At 38.2% G+C, this 16,991-nt stretch overlaps 1 protein-coding gene across 7 annotated transcripts in view; it reads left to right on the forward strand.

Annotated features, from left to right (window-relative positions):
- LRBA (LPS responsive beige-like anchor protein) overlaps positions 1–16,991 on the forward strand; it is a 576,880-nt gene that overhangs the window by 514,057 nt on the left and 45,832 nt on the right. For 6 of the 7 annotated variants that reach the window (XM_067551903.1, XM_067551904.1, XM_067551905.1 and 3 more), the window contains 2 exons: positions 12,213–12,302; positions 15,677–15,869. In XM_067551903.1, coding sequence (XP_067408004.1) covers positions 12,213–12,302; positions 15,677–15,869 — 283 coding nt within the window. The remainder of the gene's footprint in view (positions 1–12,212; positions 12,303–15,676; positions 15,870–16,991) is intronic. The other variant, XM_067551906.1, reaches the window with a different exon arrangement.

Here is a 16,991-nt window from a genome sequence, read left to right on the forward strand (position 1 = left end):
ACAGTTTGTACTTAGACCTGTTGAGGAACTAGAATTTCCAGTTTGTAGGAAATTCTGCTATTTTAACATTTTTTTGTCCAAATCAGAATAAAAAATGGCACAAGAAACCAAAAGAAACTTAAAAACCAAGTAAAAAAAATTTAAAAAAATCTATAGATAGAGCAATAGTGACAAGATTTAGTGCACAGAAAATGTAAATATTTTTGGGAATGTGGCAGATTCCAATGCGAGATTATCACATTTTGACTTTTTATTTTATACATTATAAAATAAAATTTCAGAACAAAGTAATTTCAAAACAAAAAATTGAAATGTTCCATTTTGATAAGGTCAAATGTTTTTGACAGAATGTTTTTGAGAATGATTTGTCCTTATTGAAATTCTTCATTTAAATTTTCCAAATGAAAGCAGAATGTATCAATTTTAACAAATCAGTATTTTCTGATTAAAAAAATATTCTGTCAGAAAAATTTCAACCAGCTCTAGTAATAACTAGACTGTGACAGTTCTTGGGATGCCCAAGACTATGAATCACCTTATTTCTCCCCCACACCCCCCACTCCCTATGAGAGGGAGACTTGCTGTTGCTTAAGTGGGTGTCAGCTCTCTGTCACCACCAGCCTATTAGCCACCCAAATGATTGCCTGTGGACTATGGCAGCCCTTATTTTGTCTTGCACATTAACAGCAGGTTTATTGGAGTCCGCATACTCCTTTGAAACATTTCCCTGTAGTATCCAGCCCCTTATCCACTGAACACACTCAGTAATACTAGGTTTGCTGTCCCCAAGGGAACAGTGCACATACCCAGCTTGAATGTTTCAACTCAAGATCATCTCCTGGTATAATACCACACCACTGAGATATTTACAGTGAAAAAAACAATATTTATTATCAAAGATTCAAGAGATAGTGAAGACGGATAAAGGAATGACAGGGTTACTTACAAAACAAAATCATGACATGAAAACTAGAGACTAAATTTAGGAGGCTAATCTGTCTGATGAACTTTATCACAATCCAAATGTCCTTTGCAGCATTTCAACCAAGCCTGGTTGAGATTCTGTTTTCATGAATGTAAATGTACTGTATATTTACCTCTTAGATGCAAGCTAAAAGGGTGTCTTCTTTGCCTTCACCTTATATTCTCCAAAATTCATTCTGTACCTAGGAGTCAGGATGATCACCCAATAGATTATTCCCTAGTGTGCTGCCTTCCTACTGACTTCACATCACCTCACTGACTTCATATGTAAATGATTCTCCATTGTCTTAACTTACAAAGCTTACGTTACATGTGGACCGATGGAGACAGATGAATAAACATCTTTTGTCTGGCAGAAATCTGTTTGTCAACTCTGCCTTGATTCAGGCTTTAGGAACATATTTTTAGTATACATGCATAACTCCTTACATAGTGTTTGTACATACATTTCACAACAATATTATTAACCAGTGAGATCCTGGCTTTTATTTAAGACCTCACATAATGTACTGTGGCAAACCAGAATATCAGAATCAGGATATTCTTGTGAACCCATTGCCAGTTTGTACTGAGGGATTCTTAGGGTCACATAGATGTATTGTATTTAAGAAGCAATTTTTTTCTGTATTTTATCAAACCATTTAAAGAGTGATTCTGATTAAACTGAGAGACTAATACTAGAAATTAGAGAGGTCTTAGAGTTTCTTAGCTACACCAACTATGCTGTTGTCAATTTTTTAAGGAGAGCAAAAGGTGCAACTGTTCACAGGAAATCTTTAGCTGCCATGGGAAATGAGTTAATATTGTTTTGTGTTAAAAAAAAAAAAAAATATATATATATATATATATATATATATATATATATATAAATAAAATGTGGTGATCACTAATCTCATGATGTAGTCTGCACTACTCCCATAAATATTTACATTTTTGTGTGCACTAAATTTAGCTACTCTTGCCCCATCTATTGGTTTTTTACTTAGTTTCTTTTGGTTTCTTGTGCCATTTTTTGTCTGTCTCTTTGAAGTACTACCAGACTCATTTTTCCAGTTCTACTTTTTTATCTGCTTATTTCCAGTAGCCAGAGATTTAGGTGTTTTGAATGAGCACATCAGTGTTCCAGACAGAGATACTGTTTGAAATTATCCATGAACCCAGTGCCTCTGAACATTATTGAGTGACATTTGTTTCTGTTGGTTGTGTCTGCTCTGACTAACTGGTTTCTTTCAGATTGGCAGCTGGGATTACACCGTAGTAGATGGACAGCTGCATGAACTGAAGATTGCAGTGTGGCTGTTGTAGGCCTCTGTTTAATATGCCTGGAATGTATAGGCTGAGGTTGGAGCAATTTATGTGACCCTGATGGGGAAATCTATTCATATTTTCAAAAACTGTGATTATTTCCTGTTTTGCCTCAATAACTGCTATGTAATTAGATAAAATACTCTACTAATAATTTGTCTAGATAAAAATATGTAACTTTCTCATATATGATTGCTTTCTCACAGTGGACTTTTTAACATATTTTAAGTATGCTTAGAGTATTTTTTTACAAACTGCTGAGTACATCATAATACTTTCCTTTCCCTTCAGTTACAACATGCATGCTCATTTACAGCTCTTTGATGCTAACAATATCACGTATTACACATATACTAATTCCAAGATGGCTTTAAGAAAAAGCACCATACAGTGAAAGGCTGTTCTGCAAAAATATTTAAGCTTCAGTGTTTAAGGGTTGGAAAATAATAAGCAACTACAAAAGTTAGTAGTTTCCCAAAAGGCAAATATAGAAACTTTTCTGAGCTAATTCAGAAAAATAATTGGAGTTTCTGTAAAATCTTGATCAAAAGTCACACCAAGTGTGTGGTGTGGTTTGGTTGTGGTTTTTGTTTTTGTTTCTGAATGTAAGGAATTTATGCTACAATCATTGTGGTCCATTTGCCATTAGTTAGTTCTCATTTCTGCCCTTTGATAATGGTTTCATATGTAATATGGCTTGCACAATTTTTTAAAGCATTTTATCCCCAGTGCAGAATGTCAGCCATAGACTTTGGGTATTTGTAATATTTTGGGCATTTGTATAGCCGTTTGATTGAGAGTTCATCGGTAACAACACTCTCTATCTAAGTTTATCAGGAGGATTTGAACCCAGGGCTTTCAGCAACCGAACCTAGGGCTTTAAGCACCCAAACACAGACCTCTGCTATTGGAACTGAAGTGATAATGAGTAAATAGCTAGCATCAGGCTGTTATCCTCTATGTTGACGAGTTACTGGAGGGGGGACATGACACATGCTTTAAAAGAATGTCACACAGATATGGAGAATATGCTGTAATGCTTGATCTGTCATCATTTCTTTTTTTCCCCTTTTCCTTTTTTTCTGTTTGTTAGATTTCTAAGCCAAAATATGTAAACTCTGATTTTTTTTTAAACAGCAAAATTGGGTGAATAGTTAAGCTGTTCAAGGTAAAGGAATTGTGATTATTAAAATAAAAGGACTGAGTTACTGAAGTTAAAATAACAGAAGGCTTTTCTGTTTTGGCATGATAAATTAGGTTGTTCATTTTATTATTTAAAAAAAAAGGGATACAAATGTGTGGATTTCCAACACTAACACTCAAGTGTTGTATTTTTCCTTGGATCAAATGTAATATATCCCCAAGGCCAGTACACAGCAAATATACTGCTTATTTCTGCCAATTATTGACAACCTTTATCTGGTAGTAGATTTGATATCTAATAAGGGAGAGGGCATTACAAAGAAGTTCTCTTCTTTAACCTTCAGCCTGTTTCCAGCATGTATGTCTATCTAATAGTTGTTAACCGTGCTTGTTTTCCATGGTTAATGTTATCTGGATTGTAGTCCATGAGGAATTTAACTAAGAACCTTAACTTAGAACCTTTAAGTAACTATCTGACCAGAATGATTTTTCAATCTCTGTTATCAAAGCTTGATTTTAATCATGGTCCCAGAGGGGAGAGAAGCTAGTCGGTCAGCCACTAAATCACTCAGCTGTACTATCTGAATGGAAACCTGTCAAATATTCAATGTTCTCTAGTGCTGTTAAGCAACATCTGGGTGGAAGGAAAGAGAAAGCAAGCAATCATAGCTGCATATTGCTCAGGCCAATAGAAATCACTGAGGAACATGTGTGTAAACCTTTTTGAATATTCAGTGGTGAGGCAGAGGAGGCAAAAAGCCAAAGTAATTACTTTTGCAAGGACTGTTATATCCTGGACATAAATACTGGGTGGAAAGAGGGAGGATGAACCCTAAGCCTTTCCTGGACCTAACACATGCTGAAGGAGTGTATTTTATACTGCATGATGTTATTTCACCTGGTCTTTCAAATGTTTGACATTTAAATCCTACTGGTAGTAACTGAAAATAGTAGTAGTAACTGAAAATGTAGTACATTTAAATATGTAAAGGCACACTGTCAGAGAGTGGCCTCCAATTCTGCCTCTCAGTGCCTTATCATATACTAAGACTAATAGGACTGTAACGATTGTCACCATTTTCTGCATGCAAAACAGGGTGCACATTTTCACGTGGACATGCCATGCTGTCGGACTCTTAGACAATTTGTTGCTAGATGACTAAGTGTGCAGGCTGTCACTGATGAAACCAACTCTTAACTTGTTTCCGTAAGGAACTTTAAATCGGAAGATAATCTAATGTTATAACTTGCCTTTTCATTTGAAGGGCTGTCATCATTTTCATGATTTGAGTTTAAAACTTTAGAGCCCATTGCATTCTTCCTCTCTTTCTCTGTATCCCTCCATTTCCCCCTCCACCTACCCTCTCTCTCTCATATTCAGTTTTATAGTTCTTTCAGACAAACATGAAAAAAGCAATTTTGACTTACTTTCTGAGTGTTTCTGCAAAGAAAAGTAACAAACATCTGTTTTTACCTTAACTATATCCATATGTTCAACCCCCTACCCGCTTCCCAAAAAATTTACAGCCCTACTTGGTGGTTACTGCATACTATTGAATTAACTTTTTTCACAGTTAGATTAGAGAATGTGTCCAGAGACTGAAAATATCTGTGTTAAGTAGTAGCCAAAAACTACATTTTAACCAAACTAAATTACCATTTGTTTCTTTCTTCTCTCTTAATTTTGCCAGAGAAAAAGCTGTGGGAGAAAAGAAAGGATTGGAAGTATATAGTAAATAGCTACCAATGTAAACAAATGGAATCCACTAACTGATGAAATTTTGCTCATAATGCTTGTGTTTATAAATGAATTAATAGGTTTTCTAATTAATGTGAAAAATCCTTTATGTGATATAAATAAGTGGTTTGAGAGACATATGTGGATTGTTATAAAGAATTTGTATCACTTGTTTCATTTTATTACTACATGTTAAAAGCATCTGGAACAATTATGACCATACCTACATTTTTTTGTTATAGAAGATTAACAGGAAGAAGGCTATTTTACTTAGATATTTGAGAAGCAGTGAAACAGAATGTTGGACAATGCTATCTTTTACTTTGTTGCATGCAACATGTCTTCTAAGATAAAAATGAGATACTAACGGGTATTTTTCAACAAAGGTTGTTCCTTTCCAATTACGTGATGCCTTGGAGAAAGTTTCATGCTAGCTACACACATTTCCTCTTACTTAATGAGTAAATTAAGGGTGTTAGATAACTAATATCTCACAATGAAAGCTTTTTTATAACCTAATAGCACCCTAAAGCATCCTAAAACTATAGCAGTGAAGATAATATAAAATATCTATCATTATTTCTTTAAATTCTATTTACCAAAGTTAATATCCATAATCATTCACATTACTATATGCCATGGAGAGATTTAGTAATACAAGAATACATATCCTCCCACTGTCAGTGGAGAAAAGGAAGTCATCCATCAGCATGACTAAAGCCATTACCAAAATTGCCCAGGAAAGTGAGGTTAGATGCCGAGCTATAATTTTCTAGATCCAGAAGGTCAGGTGATGGCTTCTTGACTACTGGTCAAACTGTTGCATGCTCTAAGGTGAATAGTAGGTTTTCCACTTCGAAGGAGGCATTAATTATCTCTGACAGTAAAGGTCACATGTGATCCTGGCTGATCTTACCTCACCATTAGGAGCAGAAATCTGAGTTGCAACTAATGGCTAAAATGCCCTCTAGTACTTTGTGTCTCTTTTGTTATGTGAATGGGAAAAGTGCAGACTGATTCCAGTCCTGGCATCATACATTTCCTGTTATTGGAGGAGGTCATCCTGGATTTGGATGATCTGTACTATACAATAGCTTGACAGTACTTCACAGCATGTGATGCTGGCTTTTGGAGTGATTTTGGAGGCAACCAGGGATGACGAAGTGACTCACTGTGCAGAAGAGCTCTCCTGGTTGTAGTTAAAATGTTGCAGTGGTTAAGAAGAAAAATTTGCTTTGCTTTCCTCACAGTTGTGGCAAAGGAGTGCAAGCAGTTCTTGTGCTGAAGACTGTCTGCTAGCGCCTTCAATTTACACATCAGGGTCCACATTTTCTTTCATCCTTTTTAACTTGTCACAGATCTTCAAAGAACATAGAAATTGGGGAAAAGAGGGCATTTTGGTGTCAGTATGTCTTTGGCTGTACTCAGTGTATGGTCATAATACTTCATCAGATCTTTTTCTCCTTTGTCATTTGGTAGGGCATGACTTTAATATTAATTTAGGTGACTCCATAAGCTAACAGACATGCTCAGGGCTGTTGCACTTTTTGGGTATTCAGGATCTTGTATCTGGTTGGAGAAGGAAATGTGCCTTGTTCAGGATGGGTAAGCTATCTCTGTGTGAACTCCTAATCCATAGATCAGGTCTTGTGTGCTAGGTTACATAGCGTAATATGCCAGGTTATATGGAGTTTGATAGGAGATTTTGAGCCATAGCCTCAGGGAGTGTGTGTGTGGTCCATGTGGAGTTTGAGGTCTCCCAGGGCAACGATCCATGGCAAAGTCACCATCATAATGATCAGCATCTCTATCCATTCCTACAGAAAACCTTTTGTTTGGAGGTCTGCAGATTACAAAGATGTAAGGCTGACTTTTGTCTGTTGACATGCAGGTTGAGTGGATATATTCAAATAATTTTTGTAGCCCCCAGAGATCCTCTTTTGCATTTTATTTGCATTTTAAGGTTGGATGGGAAAAATATGGCTGCCCTGCCACTGCTCTTTTGTATTATGAGAGTGAGATATCTTACGTATCCTGAGAGGATTGTGTGAGTCAACAGTGGATGTATAGTGTTGTCTAACAGAGTTTGTGTGATGCTAAGTGAAGGTGGGAGTCTTAACTGCTGTGGGGTCTTGCCTGGAGAATAACTGCTTGACCACCGATCTTTCATTGATTAGCACATTTTTAAAGTATGAATTGGTGCAGCTTTATTCAATGTGGTCTTGTATGTGGTGGCTGTAGGTGGAGTGTGCTATATTAGTAATAGATATTTTGTTTTATTTTAGGTTTCTGTTTCCAGTACTTTGTTGTTTTTTGGTGAGTACAGGTGCTGTGCAGATAGGATAGTATGTAGTAGTGCCATCCTGTAATGGGAATAACAGTTAAAGGATGCACCAGGAACTTTGGGCATGACAAAACTCCTTCATCCTTCCTCTGGACACTGTATGTGGATTGTGATGTGGGAAAGGATAAAACTTGTGTAGGTCTGTTGTGGAACAATGTAACAGGAAAGTGACAGGCCAGAAGCATTTCCATTTACCAGTTCCATGTAGCAAACTACCAAGCCTTGTTGGCAACATATGACTACCAGAATTACATGAAACTTGGTTCCTTTATTGAGCACCTACCTGATTCTCACAAGGAGCAATTCAAGGCCATAGTCAACAAGGGTCACCCATCCCTTTGAATATCATCTTACCCTGTTTCATAGCACTTGGAAACAGATAAACTCCGACAAATGGGTGCCGAAGATCATCCAGGATGGGTACACCATCCATTTCTCCTCCCTCTTCCCTACCAAACACCTTTCCCCATCCCTCTTCAGCGACCCTTCTCATGAGAGTCTGCTATGTCAGGAGATAAATCATCTCAGCATAGGAGCCATAGAACCTGTGCCAGTAAATCTGAGAGGCAAAGGCTTCTATTTTCGCTATTTCCTAATACCAAAGAAAAAGGGAGGTTGGAGACCCATGCTGGATCTCAGAGTGCTCAACATATATGTCAAGGTGCAGAAGTTCAAGATGGTCATTCTATCAATGATTATTCCAGCATTAGAAAAAGGAATTTGGTTCTTGGCCCTCAACCTCCAGGATGCATACTTCCACATTGCCATCATACCAAGTCACAGACGTTACCTCATGTTCATGCTAGGACAACACCACTACCAATATAGAATACTTCCTTTTGGCCTCTTGTCAGCCTCCAGGATATTCTCCAAAGACCTCTCGGTAGTGGCAGCCCAGTTATATTCTCAGGTCATCATGATTTATCCTTACCTGGATGACTGTCTTCTCAGGGTACATCGCTTCACTGAAACCCAGCGAGTAACCCAAACTGCATTGAACCTGTTCCAGAATCTGGGCCTACAGATCAATGCACAAAAATTGATATTAACACCGGTGCAAAAACTAGAATTCATAGGAGCTGATATTGACTCTGTTCAGGCAAAGGTCCTCCTCCCACATCAGAGGTTCCTCAGCCTGTCCACATTGGCAGAGACAGTACCATTCAGCCCCCAAATATCGGCCAGACACTGCCTCCAGCTGCTGGGGCATATGACTATGGGCACATCGGTCATAGCTCATGCCCGACTACACATGAGATGCCTTCAAGCCTGGTTTGGTTCGGTTTACAGACTGAACAGAACCAGCATAAACAAATTATTATCTATGCCCACCAAAATCAACCAATCCTGAGATTGGTGGAAAAACCTAGTAAATATAAATATGGGAATCCCATTTGTTCAGCTTTCCTCATTTTTCCACCAATACATCCCTGATAGGACGGCGTGCACATCTCAATGGTCTCACAGCACAGGACAAATGCTTGCCATCCGAGATGTGCCTTCAGATCAACTTGCTTGAACTCAGAATGGTCAGAAACATGTGTGTTCACTTCCTCCCACTGATCAAAGACACACACACACAAAAGTCATAAATGGACAATGTTTCTGCATGTATTACATAAACCATCAGGGAGGCTCCAGATCACCCTCTCTGTGCATGGAAGCACTAAAGCTATGGAAATGATGCCTTTCCCACAATGTCAGAATATCAGCAGCATAACTGCGTGCAACCTCAGCTGCAAATTCCCACTCGACCATGAATGGGAAATAAATTTGGTGGTCCTACATGACATGGTCCAATAATGGGAAAACCGACAATAGACCTGTTCATTATGTATCAGAACAAGAAATGTCCTCAGTACTGCTCTAGAGTGGGGATCAGATGACACTCCATGGGGGACACACTCCTCCTCCCATGGGGCCCTGGTCGTCTTTATGCCTTTCCCCCAATTACGTCTAATTCTGAAAGTCCTGTTGAAAGAAAAAAAAAAGAGTCTACCTGGCCCAAGCAGACGTGGTACCCTTACCTGTCACAGCTGACACTATGTCCACCAATGACTCTTCCAATCACGCCGTACCTGCTACTGCAAGACGCAGGACAGAATCTCCATCCCAACCTGCAGATTCTGAGACTCAAAGCCTGGCTCCTTTGTGGTTACAGCACATAGGGACATCTTGCTCTAAGGAACTGAAGGAGGTGTTATTACACAGTAGGAAAGGAACTACTCATCATATATACTTACAAAAATGGAAAAGATTTCAAATCTGGTGTCAGCCCAAGGGCATCACCCTGATTACAGCCACCCTACCGGTAGTCCTGGACTATCTGTTAACTCTCAAGAAATTGGGTATCTCTACCAGGTTGCTAAAGGTTCACTTGACAGCAATTGCAACCTTCCATCAGCAGGTAGAAGAATGTTCAATCTTCTCCCATCTGACCACAAAGATTTTTCTCAAAGGCATAGGGAACCTCTTTCTCCAACCCAGACTTCCCACTCCTCAATGGAATCTCAACCTAATGTTCAAAGGACTGACTAGACTGCCATTAGAACCCATGGCCGCTTGTTCATTAACTCACCTTTCAGTGAAGAAGACTTTTCTGATCACCAGTACCTCAGCAAGAAGGATAAGAGAAATAGTGGCTCGGATGGCGCATCGCCCCTTCACTGTGTTCTTCCCTGATAAAGTCGCTTTTAGACCACATCTGAAGTTTACTCCCAAGGTGACTTCAGTATTTCATATAAATCAGCTTATTCAGTTTCCAATCTTTTATCCTAGACCTCATCAGGGTAATAGAGAAGCTATCCTCCATATGCATGACGTAAGGAGAGCCTTGGCCTTCTATTTGGACAGAACAAGAGCTTTCAGAAAATCCCTGAGTCTCTTCCTTTCCATTGCAGATAGGTCAAAAGATTCACTGATTTCAGCTCAAATGCTCTCCAAATGGGTCTCAAACTGTATCAAACTCTGTTACCAGATGCGTAATGTAGCACCCCCATCTTCAATGTGTGCACACACTATGAGATCAGTCTCCTCTTCCGTCACCTTCTCCAAAGGCATTCCTATATCAGAAACCTGCGAGCAGCTACCTGGGCATCTTCACATACCTTTGCAGAACATTATGCCATCCTCAGGGACTCTGCTGCAGATGCTAAATTCAGTGCCACGTTGCTATAATCTATAATAGACTCAACTTCAAAGCCCCAGCCTCCAGCAGTGGGCACTGCTCGGGAGTAACCTACAGTGGAGCACCCATAGGGACACTACTCAAAGAAGAAGATGAAGTTACTCACCTTGTGCAGTAACAATGGTTTTTTGAGATGTGTGTCCATATGGGAGCTCCATGACCCATCCTCCTCCCCTCTACTTTGGAGTTCTTGTCAATGACTTTGCGGTAGAGAAGGAACTGAGGAGGGCTCGCCCATGCATGCTGGCTAGACTTGAGGCAGGCGAGGAGCAGTGCATGTGCAGGCTGAATGGACGCTGCTACCAAAGTTCTCTGATCATCACTGCAGGGACGCAGACACACCTACAGTGGAGTACCCAGAGGAGGACACATCTTGAAAAACCATGGTTACTGCACAAGGTGAATAACTTCGTCTTCTTATCTGAAATGAATGAACTAGAGAAAATTCACTGTAGGTGTTGTTCAGACATCACAGAAATATTAACAAGTGGTTAAAAATACAAAGTGCCAGGTAAGCAGTAAGAGCCGTTTCTGTGGAAGTCAGTGGGGCAACAATAAAATAGAGACTTTGTAGAGGATAAACATAATGGCCTAAACATTGGAAAGTGACAAATGTTTCTCGGTGCTTCAATTTTTGGACACTCTGTATGGAACACTTTAAGGGGCCTGGTTTTTCAGAGGATGGGTGCTTCTGAAAATTAAGCTTTAAGGTTTTTCAAAATCACTAATCTTTTTTAGATCAATAGTGCAAACACAGGCAATCTAGATGGACAGATGTAGCAGTCGGTGTAGGGTTCATACATCTCAAAATATTAACTTAAAAGAATAGCAAAGTATAGACTGCATTTCCTTTGATTGTTTAGGGAAATAAGTGATTAGGTGATTAGAGAGAGATTCTGGCAATTTAAATAAAATATTTCTTGATGAATGTATGCGGTAGAACCTTTTAAAAGTTTATGCTTTTTTTTGTCCTTTAGATTCTTATTGGTTGTTTTGCTGTTAAGTATTGTAATGCACCCTAAAATTAATTTGCCTTACCTTTTTATAAAAATATATTGAAATACATGCTACATTATCCTTTTTTATTATCTAAATTATTGACATGAAACTGGACACTGGAAGTTAAACAAAAAGTTGGAGGATTTCTTAGTACCTGTAAAAAATTAGCTTTTGTTCCTGAAGTATGATGCAAGAAGGATAAGCCAGTGTTAGAAAGGAGAAATGGAGCCAGTAAGGAGGGTTTCTGATTGTAATAGCCAGTTTCTGTTTAATATCACTGAGCAGGATGAGGTTTTTCAGAGTTTCTCATGGAAATAGCATCCACAGCACTAAAATGATTACCTCATTCTCAGTACCAGTGCCAAGCACTTAGCCCCACAGTGAACACACGGGGTTGATTTTCAACATGAAACAAGCCAGAAGTGTGGAATGACATTTTCAGGTGACAGTTATGGTTCTATTGCCTGTAATTAGCACCTCTTAACATGCAAACCTGCCTGTACCTTTTCCAGGCTGTTGAAGCTCAAATACGAAGTTTTGGACAGACCCCTTCCCAACTACTCATAGAGCCACATCCTCCAAGAAGTTCTGCCATGCAGGTGGTATGTACCATATTAACTCTTTGTGACCCATTCACTTTTGTTTACTTCTGTACTGTTGCTTTAAATGTTCAGATTTTTGTGGGGGGGGGGGGGGGGATTTAAGGTTCTGTGCATTGAATTATAAACACAACTGTCTGAGTTATCAGTCACTGCTAGTTTATTCAATGCATAACTATTATTAATTCACTGATTGCTAAAAAGGTTCTTCTGATTCACATTACAGAAATTTCTGATCAATGTTTCCTAAAAACACTTTTTCTGTTTAATTTGCTAATCTTTGAGAACTGGTGGATCCAAAGTTTTCAGCATTTTGAGCCCAATCCTATGAGATATTGAGTACTTCCTATGAGGTGCCAAGCTCCCACAACTCCCTTTGAAAATCAGTGGAAATTGAGGGTCCTCAGAACCTCTCAGATAGCATTCAGCACCTTACAGGATCTGGCTCTTAATATATATGGCTTCTCTTCTTTTCTCTGAATAGAAGGGACCTTATACCAGTGGAGTCAGGCTAAGTGTCATGGGGGAAGACAAGAACCCACAGAAATTGAACCCTGTATACAAGCTCTATGGGTGGGGAGTGGGAAGACCTGGGAGCCATCATACTCTCTCATCTAGAACCACTCCTGAGGTGTGTTCCAGGTGCTGGTGCTTCGGGAAGGGAGTTTCTGGAAATATATATCCCTGCAGGCTGGAGCTAGTCAACCTGGAGACAAGGGAATATCCCTAGCCTTTGGAAGATCCCCTAAAACAATGGATTTAGGAGGGGGAGCCCCTAGTCTTTGCCCCAGACATAACCTTTCCCCTAAAAACTAGGATTAATAGGAATTCTTGAACTGAAACTTGAATAGTGAAGAATTTGCTTCAGTGTGTTTTGCAGTAACAGGAGGATGATAACATCCAGGCACTGAGTATTGACATGCTTTCTGTTTTACCGCTAATTGTTTGTAAATATAATTTTATTAATACAATTATTTTTTCATACTTCTTACTTTTTATTTTATGCTATGAATGGCCCCAGGGTCTAAAATAACATCATATGTGTCATTATAGAAATCAGAATCTAAGTATGTTAAATTATATTGTGACAGAATGGAACAAATATTCTATTAATTCATGAGTCTCTCTAAACTTTACATTCCCTTAATGATCTTAGATGGCCCATGTTTTTTAAAATTAAGTGTAAACAAGGGAATTACATCTTTTAGGGTCTGTGAAACTTATGTAAAATACAGTCAAACTATTGTTATTAAAGTTAAAAATGTACCTGGACATAAAGAGATTTTAGATGAAATACACAAAAAAAACCCCTAAAATATATATAACGTAATTTACAAACCATGTACAATAGGAGCCTAATAGACCTAAAGCTTCCTATCTGTGAACTGCCAGCCTACGTCTATTGACTTCTTTGCCAATGACTGACAGTTTTAGCTGAACAAATTTGGTGTGACCAAGCAGTTTATGTAATAAGGAGTGTGCAGTTTCATCAGAATATAGTACATGATGATGATGCTAGTAAATATTGGGCATCTAATGAAAGAAGTTTAGTTCAATTAAGTTAATTTTATCTAATTTCTGTAGCTTTGCATACAGAAACTAGGTTGTGGTTCACATTCTTACTTTACCACCTCCTTTGGTTATTAACATACAATTTCAAAGAAATATTATTTTAAGAATTTCAAAAATAATGTAAAGTTTCCATTAGCGAAAAAATTGGGGCTACCATGTATTATATGGGGTAGAAGGGGGGTTTTCATCACACATAAGAATGCTTTATCATTGTACTATTCACTAAAGTTTCAATGTTTTTTTTTTTCTCTGTGTGTGAATACAGCAGAAATTAAAGCCACCATGTGCTGTTAAGTGCACAAACCATAATATACACCAGGTGTAGTAATTAGCAGTCACACAAAGGCTGCCTATTTGTCTGGTTTTGCTGCTGTTGCTGTATCCCCCTGTGTTTTCACAACATCAGATAGCTGGATTTAATAGAGGCCACATCAGATGAGGCATTACTGACACCTTTAATTGAATGAGCATCCAGGGAGGATTAACTCATAATATTGATTGGCTTTTAGCCACTTGTTCAGAAGGGTGTCTGGGTAGGTTATTAGTTGCTTTTATTTACACCTTTATGCATAGACTGTAAATAGGAATTCATAGTGCAGTATGTTTTTCTAAGTACTCTTAATAACTTTTTTAAAAGGAGTGAAAATAAAAATGCAAATGTGTTTAATTTCTTTATTAGTTCTGTATAAATATATATTAAATGTATACACTTACATATATATTTATATATGCATTTATGTACCAGAATATTGCTGGTACAAAACAAATGTACTGATTAGTATATTTATAAAGATACTAATTTAGTTATTGGGAAGAAGACATACGAGAGGAATAAGGATGACAATGGACAGTACAGTAATAACTCTCTATCATTATGGCTTTTACTTTTTTTGGTACACCTTATAGTAGTAAAAGCAAACCTGTTAAGTTCTGTTACTTTCTCAGTTCTGTAGCTGTTTGACATGCAAATTGCATGGATTTACCAAATCTGTGTAAATCAATATTTGGTTTTAACATTTGCCATGGTCTTGGGAAACTTAGTTATAAACTTTCTAATTCATTAAATTGAAAACAAAAGTATTGATTGGACCTGGGAGAATCTAGGCTTATTTCATCTCCTAGACTTTTCTAGGAAGCAAAGGTATTTGCAACATAATAGGTTGGTGTCTGTGATTCTGTCTACTTTATAAATGTTTTCTGTACAACTACGTTTAATTATGTTTTGCTCAAAAACACCTTTATAATTGTCTGTGTATTGCTTACCTCTTATTTCTGTACAACATAAATACACACAATGCGTGCATTTACTGTATGTGTATAAACACGTATATGAGTTTGCTTTCTCCCCTCCACCATGCTTCCATTTGGCTTGTAAAGAATCTTGGTCTGCCAATTAAATGCAGCCTGTAATGGTCTCTGGGAGCTAGAATTGCTCACTTTCTTGGTTACAGCCTTTTCTGAAGTTGCTTTCCTTGATGTGTTACCTCTGTAGATCTGGAAGATCATTCATTTGCCAGAGACAGGCAATTGGAAACTTTAGTGTCACCTGCAGCAAACATTGACTTTAGGTCTTTTCCTTTTCTGCAGTGCTCCCTTAATGGCATACATGAAGGATGTCCACTCAAAATAGTTGTTTCCACTAGCTTGTTTACTGTTACTTCATTTGCTTTTACTTGCAGCTGCTATGGGTTCTTGCTTATTTTAATTCAGTCTTACTTCTCTTGTCCTGTCCTGTCTTTTTTTCCCCCTCCTCCCTATCTTTTCTTTTCCCACGTGTTTGGGTTCTTGTTGTGCCCACTCAACAGTATCTCCTCCTGCAGAGTCCATTGATGTTCACAGACCAAGCTCAACAGGATGTTATCATGGTCCTAAAGTTCCCATCCAACTCCCCTGTCACTCATGTAGCAGCCAACACCCAGCCTGGTCTGGCAACTCCTGCTGTGATCACAGTCACTGCTAACAGGCTATTTGCTGTAAACAAGTGGCATAATCTTCCTGGTAAGTAAAGAAATTTTAGCATTAGAAACCACCGCCAAAACCAAGTGGTATTTTTCAGTTGGGTTTGTTTCAAAATCAGCAGTAGAAGTATTTTAAATTTCAGTTTGCAAATGCTAAGCCAGTTCATTGGTACATTGTACTCATTACAGTTAGATAAAGATGACCTTTCTAAGGTACAACTGAGCACTACAATCCAAATGCTGTTAAGCAACAAGCTGTTCAGGAGAAAGAGTTATTTATCAAAACCATCAAACAATGTGCAAGAAAACAGAAGCAACAGGCCACCACTTTAGTATCATAATAAACATTTGCAAGCAACCAATAGGCTAAACATATTCCTAATAGTTACTCAGCATAAAGGACCTGTAAAACACAAGGCAGTGCTGCCTAGTATCTGAAGAACATGGCCTTGGGCCAACCCTCCTTTGTGCCTGGTGAGATTTTTTTCCTGTAACCAGTCGAGTACTCCATCTTGGACCTTCTTTTCAGCACTGTGCCCAGATTTTGGAAGTAGGAACCCCTCTACTGTCAGGGAGGTATTGCTGCCACAGAAGCATTCACAACTTTTCTGAATTGTTCTCTGTTAGCTCCTACTAATTGGTTATGAAAATCACAACCAGAAATCAAAACTGAAAATAATTGGAACACCCACATCTACGTGCAAAAACATCTACGCGCAAAAAAACCCAAAACACCACAAGACACTAGAAAGTCTTTGCCAATAAAAAAAGAAACAACATATCCATAAACATAACCACTCATATTAATGATCCTTTTTGTACTTTGTTGGACATTAACATATACAATAGAACCTCAGAGTTACGAACACCAGAGTTATGAACTGACCGGTCAACCACACACCTCATTTGGACCCAGAAGTATGCAATCAGGCAGTAGCAGAGCAAAATAAATAAATAAATAAATAGCAAATACAGCACAGTACTGTGTTAAACGTAAACTACTAAAAAAGGGGGGGTAAGTTTAAAAAAAAAAATTTGACAAGAAAACTGTTTCTGTGTTTGTTTCATTTAAATGAAGATGGTTAAAAGCAGCATTTTTCTTCTGCATTGTAAAGTTTCAGTGCTGTATTATGTCAATGTTCAGTGTAAACTTTTCAAAGGA

This window comes from Emydura macquarii, unplaced genomic scaffold (genome assembly GCF_026122565.2).
Source record: "Emydura macquarii macquarii isolate MOO-44397 ecotype Brisbane River unplaced genomic scaffold, CSIRO-AGI_Emac_v2 contig_1363, whole genome shotgun sequence".
Taxonomy (NCBI): Eukaryota; Metazoa; Chordata; order Testudines; family Chelidae; genus Emydura; species Emydura macquarii.